The sequence below is a fragment of the Taudactylus pleione genome, unplaced genomic scaffold (assembly GCF_031769625.1).
Source record: "Taudactylus pleione unplaced genomic scaffold, aTauple2 ptg000004l, whole genome shotgun sequence".
Taxonomy (NCBI): Eukaryota; Metazoa; Chordata; class Amphibia; order Anura; family Myobatrachidae; genus Taudactylus; species Taudactylus pleione.
Genome location: NW_028284407.1, coordinates 5,288,053 through 5,303,266, shown reverse-complemented (window position 1 = coordinate 5,303,266; position 15,214 = coordinate 5,288,053). Strand labels below are relative to the sequence as shown.

Below are 15,214 nucleotides of genomic sequence, written 5' to 3'. Positions count from 1 at the left end.
TCTTCATCCCGGGAGTGCTCAATTGGGAGGCGGACTTTCTAAGTCGCCAAGACGTTCATCCGGGGGAATGGTCCCTGCACCCGGACGTTTTTCAACTACTGGTGGACAGGTGGGGTCTTCCAGAAATCGACCTCATGGCGTCCCGGCACAACAACAAGTTGCCGGTGTACGGGTCTCGCACAAGAGACGAAGGGGCGTCTCTGGTGGATGCTCTGTCCGTCCGGTGGACGTTCAGGTTCGCATACCTGTTCCCTCCGGTCTCCCTTCTTCCACGGGTAATCCGGAAATTCAAACAGGAAGGAGGGACGCTCCTGTTGATAGCTCCCGCGTGGCCCAGACGGCACTGGTTCTCAGACCTTCAGGGTCTGTCCGTGGACAGTCCTCTGCGGTTGCCGCTACGACCGGACCTTCTGTCTCAGGGTCCTTGCCTTCACCCGGACCTGACTCAGCTGTCTTTGACGGCGTGGCTGTTGAGACGGCCATGCTGAGGTCCCGGGGGTTTTCCAGCTCTGTGGTGCATACCATGTTACGAGCTCGGAAACCGTCTTCCGCGAGGATATACCATCGCGTGTGGCATACGTTCTTCCAGTGGTGTCGACCGAGAGGTTATGCACCGCGGGAGTTTCGTCTGTCTCGGATTCTCGCCTTCCTGCAAGCGGGACTAGATCATGGGCTTCGCCTTGCTTCTTTGAAGGTACAGGTTTCGGCCCTATCTGTCTGGTTTCACCGTAGGATTGCTACAATCCCGGATGTGCGCACCTTTATGCAGGGTGTTCTCCGCATTCAGCCGCCCTTTGTTCCACCTGTGGCGCCTTGGGATTTGGCTGTGGTCCTGAGGGCTCTCCAAGGACCGCCGTTTGAACCACTGGGCTCAGTGGATCTTAAATGGCTAACAGCTAAGACTGTTTTCCTTCTGGCCATTGCTTCGGCCAGACGTGTTTCTGAGTTAGGGGCTCTTTCTTGTAGACCCCCTTTCTTGGTTTTTCATGGGAACAGGGCAGTGCTCCGCACTCGGCCCGAGTTTCTTCCCAAAATTGTTTCCCAGTTTCATGTTAACGAGGAAATAGTTGTTCCGGCCTTTAACTCACCGGGTCTTTCCGTGGGTGAGGCCTCTTTGGATGTTGTGCGGGCCTTAAGGACTTATGTTGACCGCACTTCTTCGTTTAGGAAGTCGGACGCTTTGTTTGTCCTCTATGGCTTCCATAAAAAGGGTTGGCCTGCTTCAAAGCAAACTTTGGCAGCCTGGATCCGTATGGCTATTTCTGAAGCTTATCTTCATGAAGGCCTACCGGTCCCACCTTCTCTGAAGGCTCATTCCACTAGGTCTGTGGGTCCTTCGTGGGCAGCTCGACGTGGTGCCTCGGCAGTTCAGATCTGCAAGGCTGCTACGTGGTCCTCTGTCCATACCTTCGTGAGGTATTACAGGTTTGACACCTTCGCCTCTCAGGATGCTTCCTTCGGGCGGCGGATTCTCCTTTCTGCACAGGAGCGTCCCCACCCTTAAAGGATACTGCTTTGGGACATCCCCAAGGTATCCTGTGGATACCCTATGGACCCTGAAGTAGAAAATATGAGATATGGTAAGAACTTACCCTTGTTATCTCTATTTCTACAAAGTCCATAGGGTTCCACAGGACTCCCGCCCTGTCGCACCTGTCCTGCAGATGGGCTTTGCTCTGGTCACCGGTTTTCCGTCTCCCTCTGGTGAGAATGTGATTCTTGTATGTGTCCAGATCTTTTTTCTCTCTCTTCCTTCTCCTCCTCCGGCCTATGGCTTGATAACTAACTGAGGTGCCTTGGCTCGGGGGCGGGGTATAGGAGGGGGACCCTAGTGCATCCTGGGAGGCTGAAAAGCTTAACTCTATGGTGCCCAGCGACTGACGTCACACCTATACCCCCAAGGTATCCTGTGGAACCCTATGGACTTCGTAGAAATAGAGATAACAAGGGTAAGTTCTTACCATATCTCATATTTTCACACATAGGCCGCCACATGAAAATAATTAAACACACACATAGGCCGCCACATGGAAATAATTAATTTCACACATAGGCCGCCACATGAAAATAATTAAACACACACATTGGCCGCCACATGAAAATAATTAATCACACACCATAGGCCGCCACATGAAAATAATTAAACACACACATAGGCCGCCACATGAAAATAATTAATCACACACCATAGGCCGCCACATGAAAATAATTAAACACACACATAGGCCGCCACATGAAAATAATTAATCACACACCATAGGCCGCCACATGAAAATAATTAATCACACACATTGGCCACCACATGAAAATAATTAATCACACACATAGGCCGCCATATGAAAATAATTAAACACACACATAGGCCGCCACATGAAAATAATTAATCACACACATAGGCCGCCACATGAAAATAATTAATCACACACATAGGCCGCCACATGAAAATAATTAATCACACACATAGGCCGTCACAGGAATATAATTAATCACACACATGGACCGCCACATGAAAATAATTGATCACACACATAGGCCGCCACATGAAAATAATTAAACACACACATAGGCCGCCACATGAAAATAATTAATCACACACATAGGCCGCCACATGAAAATAATTAAACACACACATAGGCCGCCACATGAAAATAATTAAACACACACATAGGCCGCCACATGAAAATAATTAATCACACACATAGGCCGCCACGTGAAAATAATTAATCACACACATAGGCCGCCACATGAAAATAATTAAACACACACATAGACCGCCACATGAAAATAATCACACACATAGGCCGCCACATGAAAATAATTAAACACACACATTGGCCGCCACATGAAAATAATTAAGCACACACATAGGCCGCCACATGAAAATAATTAATCACACACATAGGCCGCCACATGAAAATAATTAATCAAAAAAAAATTATATTAATAATACAGGTTGAGTCTCCTATAGCCAAATATTCCAAAATGCAGAATATTCCGAAATCCGGAATATTTTTAGCATGACTGCGATAGTGAAATCTTTGCTTTTCGATGGTTCAATGTACACAAACTTTGTTTAAGGCACAAAATTATTAAAAATAAAGTATAACATGACCTATAGGCTGTGTGTAGTAAAGTCATTTTTTACTATATTTGTAATAATTTGTGCCTTAGACAAAGTTTGTGTACATTGAACCATCAACAATCAAAGATTTCATTTTCTTAGTCATGCTAAAAATATTCTGTATTTCAGAATATTCCGTATTTCGGAATATTTGGATATGGGAGACTCAACCTGTAATGGCCAAGGATTTGAACGTACAGAGTAGGCGTGCCAGTACATCTATTTTTATTTTGCAATGTGAGACCGCTGGTTGTGGTTAATTTTCACGTAGCAGTTACAGTGAATATCACCATTCAACTGTCACCATCAAGAGAATAATTTTCAAACAATAAGGTCACACATGTATACACATGTATATGTATGTAGCATAGCCCTTAGCAATCTTACAGGCGGTGTATCGGTACTTGGAAAGAACATCAGAAAACACACTAAGATTTGCCGGGATGTGCTAAAGGAATAATGCGGTAAAAACCACGTTTTCGGGGGGTTTACCGCATTTCCATATGTACTAAGGCCCGGCTGCACTTTAATCGGTGCAGTGGGTAATGCCAGAAAAACCTGGCGTTACCCTATAGAAACCTATGGGCTTCTTACCGCACCCTGCTTCCGATGGTTCGCCGCTATCGCCCAGCGGTAGCCCCCACTCACCTGCTGTACATGGTCGCCGGCCCTAGGTCCTCCACCTCCTCCTCCTACTAGTGTTCTTCCAGGTGCAGGGAGGAGGAGGAGGAGCCCGGGGCTTCCTGCACATGTGACCAGCAGGAAGCTCCCGGGGCTCGGAGGGGGCGGGGTCCCACTGAGAACCCGTCACCCGGTGTCGGCTGCTTCACAAAGGGCAGCTCTTATCGCAAGAGCTGCCCTTTGCGATACTAATCGCATTTGTTAGTACATATGCGTTTAGTAAGTTTGCGGTGACTGGCAAAATGGTCACCGCAACCTTAGTACATCCCGGCCTAAGGGTTTTAATCTGAGTAGAAAATTACTCCAATGCAGGAATACAAAAAAAGATTACAGAAAGGACACACAGATTTATATGCAAAATAATATCAAGAAATAAAAAGAAATAAAAACAGAACAACTCTTTTATAAGAATATGACAGGTCTGCCGTGTGGAGATCACTTAGAACATGGGTGGGGAACCTTTTTTCTGCCGAGGGCCATTTTGATATATTTAACAATATTTGCGGGCCTGGTGCAGGCCACGCCCCCTCCATGTGATGTCACATGGGGCAGGACCACAATCGCCTGTGATTACAGCAATGCCCGAAGTATCCTGAGGATGATCCGGGAAGCTGTAAGGGCAGCAGTGTGACCATCTGAAGCATCCTAAGGATACCCCAGGCGGCACTGCTGCATAGATTCTGGCTGCATTTTGCCATTCTAGGCACTCTGCTAGCCAGCTAAGGCTAGCAGAAAAAAGCTCCGATGGCCAGTCCAAATGATTCAGCCCTTGGGCCTGAGGTTCCCCATCTCTGACTTAGAGGAACAGGACCAATCTAACCACTACAGACTTCTCCAAATATTGAATAACAGGAATAGGGAGAGGTGGATTCTTATACCCCGCAGAGGCCCTCCTAGCCCCACCTTTCTAGCTCACTCTCCAAGTGAAAATGTGAATGAATCCTCTGTGACGCACACACATTCTTTGGTTAGACTTTCTACAGGCAGTTTGTCAGATTTTTGTACAGCTATTTTGAAGTGTCCAATAGATGTCTGTACAAGAGATAGGATGCAGCTATACCAACATACCACAAATCTTGTGAATCTGGACATAGATGGATATCTGGCCTGGTCAGCTTCAAAGGGCTCAGCAGTTGTAAAACTCTAAGCGATAGGATAAGGGGGAGGGAACTGCGCTTGAATGGTAATCCTAAATTGCTTCTAAGAGTGTGGAACTACTACCATATTCCACTAAAAATACAGCAAAAACTGGGAAAGTGCCCTAAGCGCATACTAAAACTGTTACATCAATACAGACTAATAGAAATATTAAAAGGTTTAATTAAATGATCACATATATATATATATATATATATATATATATATATGTGTATATATATATCAGCAACAACAAAATATATATATTTATATAAAATATAAATAGAATAAATACAATCAATACCTTTAACAGTTAAATGTAATAAAAAATTCATTTAATATTAGTATACAATACAACAGACATATGTAACAACATAAAACATGTAGAGTTCTCAATGAAGAGTTCCATCTCCACTCTGTTCCATTCAATCAATGATAGTATAATTGTATTGACAAGGGAATACACCTGTGTGTTTTACTCCCCGTCTGTGCTGCTTAAGGCTTAAGGTGCCCACACACATAGCGATCTGCACACGATCCCACGATGTGCGCGATTTCCCCTGAACTCTCCCCAGGCAGCTCCCCTGTTAGTCGTGGTCACGATTTGGAGTAAAAAATGTAGAATCTGACTTAAGATCTATCGTGCATCCAGTGCATTGTGTCCCTGATTGGCAACTCTGCCCTACAGCACGGCAGATCTGAAGATGCGATGTACGACGAGCGGGGATGCGCATTGGCATCGTGATTGTGAGTGGACACAATTTGTCGTCACAATTCACCGAAATCGGCAAAATTGGGTAAAATATCACTATGTGTGTGGGCAGCTTTAGTGTAGTTTACACTTGCAGCTTGTGTATGCCAATACTGTGATGCTTTAACCAGGATGTTTCATGCTTAAATGTGGTGGTGAAATAAATCTAGGTCTTTTTCTCTACGGCCACCCGATGGGTGTATACACCGTAATGTCCATACCTGATGCCTGTGTAATTCAGGTTTGATTACCTCCAGTGGGGTTGAGTAAGCAGTGACTTCAGGTCTTCTGTGAGTACCCCTGCCAAGTGTTATCCTGTAAGACTAGGGGTCTCAGAAGGGATTGATGGCTCTGTGCTCTATGCGTTTTGCCTAGGTATGGCTTCATCAGGAATGCAGATAATCGATTCCTCAGCCTAACTTCCTTTTTATTGTGGTTTGTGTGTACTGCTGCTTCCGCCCAGTTTGAGGCCTGTGTGTATGTTAGCTTCCGCCCACAGTTCTTTGGTAAAACTCATTCTACCCATAAGCTCCTCTACAGTGGGGACCCAGATCAGTTACAGGGCAGAGAACCTGGCATCCATTTTGATACATGTCCCAGAACCATTTTGCACAATGAAAATACATACGGCAATAGAATACAGTTGATTTATACATACAAAGTTCAGGAAGATATAATTTCTTGTGATTACTTCTGGGCCTAATCACTATACCTCTTAGTTTGTTTTATCAGTCTCACACTACAAATGATGGTGGAGGATTTGAAAGCTAACGTTTGTATGAGCTGATAGGCTGAATGTGGCAGAGTAAGGGCGTCACTTGCTAAGTACAGGGTAGGCGTACCAGTGCATCTACTCTTATTTTGAAGTGTGAGACTGATAAAAGAAAATAAGGGGTGTAGAATTAGGGACTGCTTTGCTGGGGATGTAGTTTGCATCTTGGCGCACAGAATGCCAACCTTCACAATCCAGGCGCCAGAGTCCTGGCAGCAGGTGTCAGAATCCCAGCGGCTGCAATCCTGACAATAAGTTACTAGGGTTAGGTTTAGGGTTAGGGTCATACTTGCCGACTATCTGGCTGCCTCTTTCGGGAGGGAATGACTTGGCATGACTGGGGGGGCGTGGCCAGCAGGCGGGGGCGGCCAGACGACAAGTGTTGTGCGGGCGAGGGGCGGAGCCACGCAATCACGTCATTTTGGTCCCGCCCACGCTATACACTGCCGATATTACAGGCAGTGTGAAGCAGGGGGCGGGGCCAAAATTACACGATTGTTACCGCTGTCCCCCGCAGGGGGCTTTACATGCGGGGGGATAGGAGGGGTAGCCGGGAGGCTTGCCTGCCTTCCCGGGAGGTCGGGAGTGGCACCCAATTTTCGGGGGTCTCCCGACCAAATCAGGAGGGTAGGCAAGTATGGTTAGGGTTAGGCACTAGGGGGAGGGTTCAAATACTTACCCGCAGGCATCAGGATTTTAACCGTCGGGATTCCAGCACTGGGATTCTGATCGCCAGCGTTGTGTGCACCGGGATCGCGTAGCCAACCTTTTTGCTGAATAGTACATAACTAATTTATCACTTTAAAGAACAGTTGAATGTTGCACTAGTTCTGAATTTTGTAGATTGTGTCGCATCTTATGCTTTGTACAATGCTGCTCTCTCCTTCAGGCAATCTATAAACAAAGGATAATAATAATAATAATAATATAATAAATGTGAGTTGCTCTTTGGTGGAGTAGCTTCTTCCTAATTCCTACTTGTCCAATGCAAAAATACATTGCTGCCCCTTCCTAGTTATATATCCCATCTTTTAGAACTAATGTACAGATCTTCATTGAAAAATTCATCCTTTGGATTCCAAACATGTCCATTTGGCTGCATTATTTACAATTGTATTCACCCTGAATATTGACTTTCTTCTTGTTGTTGCTTTAGTCTTTAGTAGTGTTTTAGCTATCTAATTAGCTGTCTATTGGGACAATCTGTATCACAAAAGCTGCCATGGTGCATATAAGCAAGGAAAGATGCATGTTTTATATGTAAATATTAAGTAATATAGTTGGAAATAGTTCTGTGCTAACTAGTGCATTTAAATAGCACTAAATGCAGCTTGGTCACTCTATTCCAGTACTCCATGCAAAAGTATACAGATTAGGAGGGCTGAGACTGGCGCAAACGAATATAAGTAATTATTTATTTGAATGTACAGTATACAGTGATATCATAAAGCCCCAATCTTGGTTATGCGTAAATGACATAAATAATAATAAGTAAACATCTAGCTAATAATAGTCAGGTGATAAGCATAAATAATATCAAAACAGCAATGTTATGTAGAAACCAAGCTTCAGACAGTCAGTCTGATTCCAGTGAATCAGTTATACAAATAGATTACCTTGAAAATGTAATTTATTTGCACTTTAATCCACCTCCTCCTCCTTCCTTCTCCTCCTCCTCCTTCCTTCTCCTCCTCCTCCTTCCTTCTCCTTCCTTCTCCTCCTCCTTCCTTCTCCTCCTCCTCCTTTCTTCTCCTTCCTTCTCCTCCTCCTCTTCCTCCTCCTCCTCCTCCTTCCTCCTCTTCATTCCTCCTCCTCCTCTTCCTTCCTCCTCCTCCTCCTCCTTCCTTCTCCTTCCTTCTCCTCCTCCTTCCTTCTCCTCCTCCTTTCTTCTCCTTCCTTCTCCTCCTCCTCCTTCCTTCTCCTCCTCCTCTTCCTCCTCCTCCTCCCCCTTCCTCCTCTTCATTCCCCCTCCTCCTCTTCCTTCCTCCTCCTCCTCCTCCTTCCTTCTCCTCCTCCTCCTCTTCCTCCTCCTCCTCCTCCTCCTTCCTCCTCTTCATTCCTCCTCCTCCTCTTCCTTCCTCCTCCTCCTTCCTTTTCCTCCTCCTCCTTCCTTCTCCTCCTCCTCCTCTTCCTCCTCCTTCCTCCTCTTCATTCCTCCTCTTCCTTCCTTCTCCTCCTTCCTCCTCCTACTCCTTCCTCCTCTTCCTTCTCCTCCTCCTCCTCTCTGAAATCTTAGTAAATATATACAAGATAATACACTACATACTGTAAATTATATGGCTATTAGAAGTCACGGAGGAGCTCTATGATCCTGTAAAAGCAAAAAGAGTGTATAGTCAAGCGCTGTTATACAGGTCACATGACTCAGGGGTGACTTTAGTATCCATAAACGTTTACACTAGGGTACATATTATTCCTAGTAATGCACAAGTTTCCCCAATGAACATTGACATTCTGACAGATATATGCTATAACTAAATGCATGCATGTGAAGTTGAAGTCATGAGTTTTCTGTTCACAGAATGTTCACCTAGTAGCCAAATGGCTCAGCACTTTAGAAAAATTATTGGAAAAATACAGCATTGGAAGCCACCCCGGCTACCGTGTATTCATGAGCGCTGAACCAGCTCCGACACTTAAAGAACACATTATCCCACAAGGGATCCTGGAAAATGCTATCAAAATTACAAACGAACCCCCAACTGGAATGCTGGCAAATCTGCATGCTGCTTTGGATAACTTTGATCAGGTCAGTTTAATGGTGTATTGTTCAGAAATACAGTACATCAAAGAGTGTTTCCACCAAAACGTTTTTTTTTTCTGCAGTTACAAAAATGTTTATAATCAGTTATTTATTTGACTTGGTGTATTTAATTGAGACCTTCATCCACTTCACTGATTGCATGCAGAAATTAAGTTAATTGCAAAACTAAAACACCGTAATACTGACTTACAGGTCTGTGACCTCGCTACTCGCTGAGTCAATGGAACATGCACTACTTGCTCTTTAAAATGATGTAGAAGTTTTTGTGTACACAGATGGAGCACATTGCGTTAGGGTTATTGGTAAGACCGAGTACCGGACACACGATGCAGCAATTGCACCATTCCGCCTCCAGTGCAATACAATTGAGTGATACTGACGAGACATTAGGGGCCACAGGCTCTAGCCTTTTGTCTTGTGCCTGTTTTTCATAGTATATAATGCCGTTATTAATGCTTTGCAAGATCTGTTATAAAAAAAAAAAACTAATACAATCATGAAATATGAATCATTAAACACAGTCATAATTGTGGCAGGACAGTGTTACAGACCTAAAAAAGTCATTATGATTGCTCATATTGGGACATAGGGGCCTATTTATCAATATTATTTTTACTAAAATAATGTGAAAACTGGTGTTTTCACACCCTTTTCAAATTGTATTAGTATCACATACATTTATTAAAGGGCTTTTGGAGCAGTTTTCGTGAAAAACTACTCCAAGCCCTTCAATTCACTTATTTTTAGTAAACAGATTGCATTTCCCATGCTTGTAATGGTAATGGGAAATGTGCTCAGATTTACTAAAAATAAATCGTGAAAAATAACCCGGGGGCAGCCCTATGATGATAATGCCACCTGAAGATGGCGTTATCCAAAGTTTTACCTCAGTTCCCCGACTCCTGCTCTGCTCTGACAGGCACAGCAGAGCTGCCCCCCTGTGATCAGCTTTGTGGTCTAAATAGAAAACTTCATAAAAAAAACTTACCTGCATCCAGGGACCGGAGATGAGGCCCTCTCTCTGGGGCTCCGGACAGCTGGTCTTCAGGCTCCTGGTCACGGTGCAAGAGCCGGGCATCACTGGGCAGGTAAGTGTAAGCTGAAGAGGGGGATGGGATCATCGGGCAAGGGGGATTGCGTGGGGGGGGAGTAATTGGTGAACCGGTTGCACATGTACAGACACCTTCTCACTGTATTTTTTACCAAAAATACAGTGAGAAGTGTGTGAAGTGGATTCACAGGGACAGAACTTTATCACAAGCTCTGTCCCTGCGTGCGATATTTGATGCACCCTTGTGACGTTATTGAAATATCGCATTGCAATATTGGGCGAATTTATAAAACCAATCTAAGATATGGTTTGTGATAAATACGCTCCATAGAGTTGAACTCCAGCCAGTTCTGAGTACGGTGTGTTAATGGTTTGGTTGTACTGCGCTCTACTGTATGGGCAGTTGGGGTGTGGTGTTGGGGTGTGGGAAGTAACTAGTGTGTGTAAGGGGTGCTGTGCTTTCCTTCTGGCAGGAGTACCTGGTCCCGCGTGGTAACTTGATAGAGGTAAGGGTAGGAAAGTGTGCAGTCCCTGTGAGTGCAGTGGTGCGAGGCAGACACAGATGAGGAAGCCAAATGTTTTATTGGAGTAGTCACAATGCTTCTCCTATGTGGTCCCGGGCAGAGGAAGGTGTGGTGGTGGGTGGGGGAGAGAGACTGGGGAGGTGGGTCGACACTTTCAGGGGGCTCCTTGCCGTGCGGTTCAATAGACCGGCACGTTACCCCTGCTGGACCTTTGGTCAACAGTCTTGTGGAGTCTCAGGTGGTGGGAGGGTGGAGAAAGGGGGAGGTGGCAGCAGGTGTGTGGGGGTGTAAGCACCCTTGCGGCATCCCGTGGGTTGGTCAGAGTCTCGAAGTCTGATACCTACCGGTAGGATTCAGCCTGAAGTGGATGCGGCCGTGGAGGTTAACGTTGCTGCAGATCTGTTCTGTATGGATGGACTGCTGCGGTTGCAGAGTTGGGTTGCTGCTGTTCAGGGGAGGAAATCACCTTTTCTGTGGAGGTCAGCGACTGGGTGCTGTTGGTGGGTGGTTAATGCGGCTGTAAATTCTGCTGCTGCTGCCGGGCAACTAAATAGGGGTTTGGGTGCTGCTGTGGGAGCCGGAGGTGGGTGAGGAGAGTGGCTGAGTAATGACCACCCCTGTAGTGGGGGGTGGTCTGCCCAGGACGGGCTGGATGAGGTAGCCCTTGGGTGTGCTGAGCTAGATGAGGAGCTAGTCAGAAAGTTGAGGTGGTGCTCGCACCAGCGAGTGCAGGGGAAGGGAAGATGGAACAGCCTGGACCACCGGAGGTCCCCGTGGGGATGAGGAGCGCCGGTGGGGTAGGCCGTGTTTCTGGAGTGTGGGGGTGTAGGGGTCTCCAATGCGTTTCGGCAGGGGTTCTGCCTTCTCCTTGAGGGCCCTGCTCGCAAGCTTACAATCTATAGGGAAATAGGCATTGATACACAAGCAGGAGATGCCTATCTTTAGACCCCTGCTGGGATTGAAAAGTCGGGAAGCTGGCGGTCCGCATTTTACTATTGGGAGAAATAAACTTTGATATTACTTGTATCTCCTATTTGTTTGTATATTCTATTCAGCGCCCAGGTCACTATATAGTTTTCTACTTCAGGGTCCATAGGGTATCCACAGGATACCTTGGGGGTATAGGTGTGACGTCAGTCGCAGGGCACCAAAGAGTTAAGCTTTCAGCCTCCCAGGATGCACTAGGTCCCCCTCCTATACCCCGCCCCCAGGCCAAGGCACCCCAGTTTAGTTTGGTGCCCGGCCGGAGTCGGGTGCACCTGTTGGAGTGGGGGCTAGAAGAGCCCCTGAAGCTTATTCTTCATGCAGCTGTGGCTGCACAACTGGATGAACAGCATGGACAGTCAGTCCTGACGTCCATGCTGTCTTCCCTACACCCCGCCGGTACCAGAACGCCGGTACTGATCCGGGGATGCTGGTGGGCGTCTGGGGTCACAGCTAGCGGTGACCCCAGATGCTCCGGACCATGGCCGGATTCAAGGGGGACAGAGGTAAGCAGCGGGGTCCCGCGGTGGGTCCCCGCTGATCACATGGTCCTAAGTCCCCAGGCAGGGGGCTCCCTGGGGACTGGCTGCAGCGTGGAGCCAGGCGACCAACCTGCGCTTCCACTACCCCCTGGGACAGCGGACCGCAGCAGAGCGGTAGCGCTGCGGCTTCCCAGGGGTTAAATGCATGCCAGGGGAGCGCGCCTTCCCTGTCTCACAGCCGGCGCCTCCCCCGCTGCACACAGCCCTCTCTGCACTGTGCTGACTGGTCCTGTGTCAGCGCTCCTCCCCCAGGCCAGCTTCTCTCTGCTCCTCGGCGGCCATCTTCTCTGCAACGCATGGTGAACGCTGCTGGAAGCGCTGGAAGGAAGCATCGTGGTCTGGGTCCCCCCGCATACCTCTCCTCCGCTGTGGCTCAGGTCTGTGTATGCAGCGCTGTGTCCTACCAGGCCCTGTGTCTGTGTAGTTGAGTGATCAGCGCTGTTAGTGCAGGAATTGTTATTTCTCTGCATTGTATGTGACTGTGCTAGCGCTGCCTGTAACTATTCTTCACTAAACTGTCAGCTTTATTACTGTCCCTGTTCTTTCTGCTAAAGCCCTTGCGGTGCGGTGCTGCAGGGTGGTCTCTCGCCTATTTAATACTTAATTGGTGAGAGAGGTCACATACGTGGTGCCATCATGTCTGAAAGTGATTTTCCCCTCCGGCTACAGTGTACCACGTGCAAAGTACCGTTAGCGGAGGGGGAGGGTAGCGCGGAGGGCCTTTGCCGGCAGTGTTGTCCATGGCGCGGCCTATTACGGTTACAGCACCGGTACAGGAGCCGCCCTGGGCTTGTTTCGCTCAGGCGTTAACAGCTTTAGTGGGCCAGTTAGCTCCGCAGCCCGCGTTTACTCCGATGGGTTTGTCCCAGCAGTCTGTGGTGTCGTCACCCATGCAGGGGTTCCCACGACAATTGGTGGTACCCCACAGTCTCCCTATTTCCCCGCTCCCGGGTTCTCAGGAGCCAGCGTGGGTTAACTCCCTGACGAGTTCTTTACAGCACTTGTCGGATGTATTGCAAGGGGAGTCTGTGATGCGGCCTCATAAAAGGCCGGTGGCGTCTCTGTCCGCTCCTTATGAGGATGACGAAGGGACGTCTGATGATGGGGAGATTCTGGATCCTTACGATCAGGAACCTTTCCATACTAAGGACGCTGATGCTAAGTCCAAAGTATATATTCCTGGACTTATTCGGGCGGTCCGCACAGCCTTGGTGATTGAGGACGAAGTTCCCCCAGCGGCTAAATCTAAGTATGCCTTTTTCAAAGATGTGAAGGGCGATGCCACAGTCTTTCCTCTTTCGGGTCAGTTGGTGGACCATTTAGAGGAGGCGTGGAAACAACCTGGCAAAAGATACCAGCCGCAGAGACGCCTGGCGGTGGCTTATCCGTTCGCGGATAATTATTTTGCTAAGTGTGAATCCCCTCCACAGGTGGATTCTCACGTGACCCGTCTTGTCCGTAGTGCCACATTGCCGATGCCATCCATGTCCTCCCTTAAGGATGCTACGGACCGCAAGGTAGAAATCTGCCTGAAGTCCGCTTATTCCCTTGCAGGGGGGGCAGCACGGCCGGCTATGGCCATTTGCTGGGTTGCCAGAGCGATGGAGCGCTGGGCGGATTCATTAGAGGCTTCTTTTGAATCCGACTGTCCGGCCGAACAAGCGGAGTTGATTGGCAATCTCCGTGATTCGGCCACCTACATCAACGAGGCGGCTCTAGACATTAGTACTCTGGTGTCTAGAATTTCTTCAGCAGCGGTAGCTGCTCGTCGCACCTTGTGGCTGCGATCCTGGAAGGCGGACGCAGATCCAAGAAAGGTCTGGAAGCGTTGCCGTTTACCGGAGAAGTTCTCTTCGGTCCGGATCTGGATAAGATTGTGGCCACGCTGGCGGCAGCCAAATCTGCTTGTCTCCCGTCGGCCGCTGCTCCTTCTGGTTCTGGACCATCGTCCTTTCGGTCATCTAGGGCCCAGGGCAGGCCCAAACCACAGTCGTTTCCTCGACAGGCTGGCCCTAAGAAATCGGGCAAGCCCCGGAAACAGGCATGGAGTACCAGACGTCCGGCCCCCAAGCCAGATGACAAGCCTGCGGCCTGACGGTCCGGGTCTCCCCTTGGGGGATCCCAGGGTGGGAGGCCGCCTGCTGCAGTTCTCCCGGTGTTGGTCGTTCACTACGACAGACACTTGGGTTCTGGAGGTGGTCTCTCACGGGTACGCCCTCTCCTTCCGGCACAGACCCCCGGCTCGATTCTTCACCACGGGTCTACCATCAGACCGGAACAAGGCTACGGAGCTGCGGAAGGTATTGCACACTATGCTCCAGGCTGGAGTTATAGTGCCTGTTCCATTCTCCCAGAGGGGCCAGGGTTTCTATTCAAATCTATTTTTGGTACAGAAACCCAATGGGTCATATCGTCCGATTCTCAACCTCAAAGCACTCAACAAGTCTTTGCGGGTCCCGAAGTTTCGGATGGAGACCCTACGGTCCATCATTCTGGCGCTGGAACCTGGGGACTACATGGTGTCATTGGACATACAGGACGCTATGGCGGTCATGGCGGCTTCTCTGCGGCTGCAAGGAGTCCGCATGTTGCCGTACTTGGACGACCTGTTATTGGTGGCAGGATCTCCAGAGCTCCTGTTACACCACTTGGACCTGACCATTGCACTGCTGCAACGGCACGGCTGGCTAATTAACTGGCAGAAGTCCACTCTAATCCCGTCTCGGAGGATTCTGCATCTTGGAGCCTTATTGGACTCGGGACAGCAAAGGATCTTCGTGACGGAGGACAAGATCTCTGCTTTACAGTCAAGGGTGCGCAGTTGTCTGCACAGCCGCCGGGTGTCCTTACACTCGGCGATGAGGTTACTGGGCTCCATGGTGTCGGT

At 48.3% G+C, this 15,214-nt stretch overlaps 1 protein-coding gene across 4 annotated transcripts in view; it reads left to right on the top strand.

Annotated features, from left to right (window-relative positions):
- Nucleotides 1-15,214, top strand: part of LOC148543364 (dynein axonemal heavy chain 11-like) — a 361,950-nt gene that overhangs the window by 298,321 nt on the left and 48,415 nt on the right. For all 4 annotated transcript variants that reach the window (XM_088472011.1, XM_088472001.1, XM_088472021.1 and 1 more), the window contains one exon: nucleotides 8,984-9,211. In XM_088472011.1, the coding sequence (XP_088328137.1) occupies nucleotides 8,984-9,211 (228 nt within the window). The remainder of the gene's footprint in view (nucleotides 1-8,983; nucleotides 9,212-15,214) is intronic.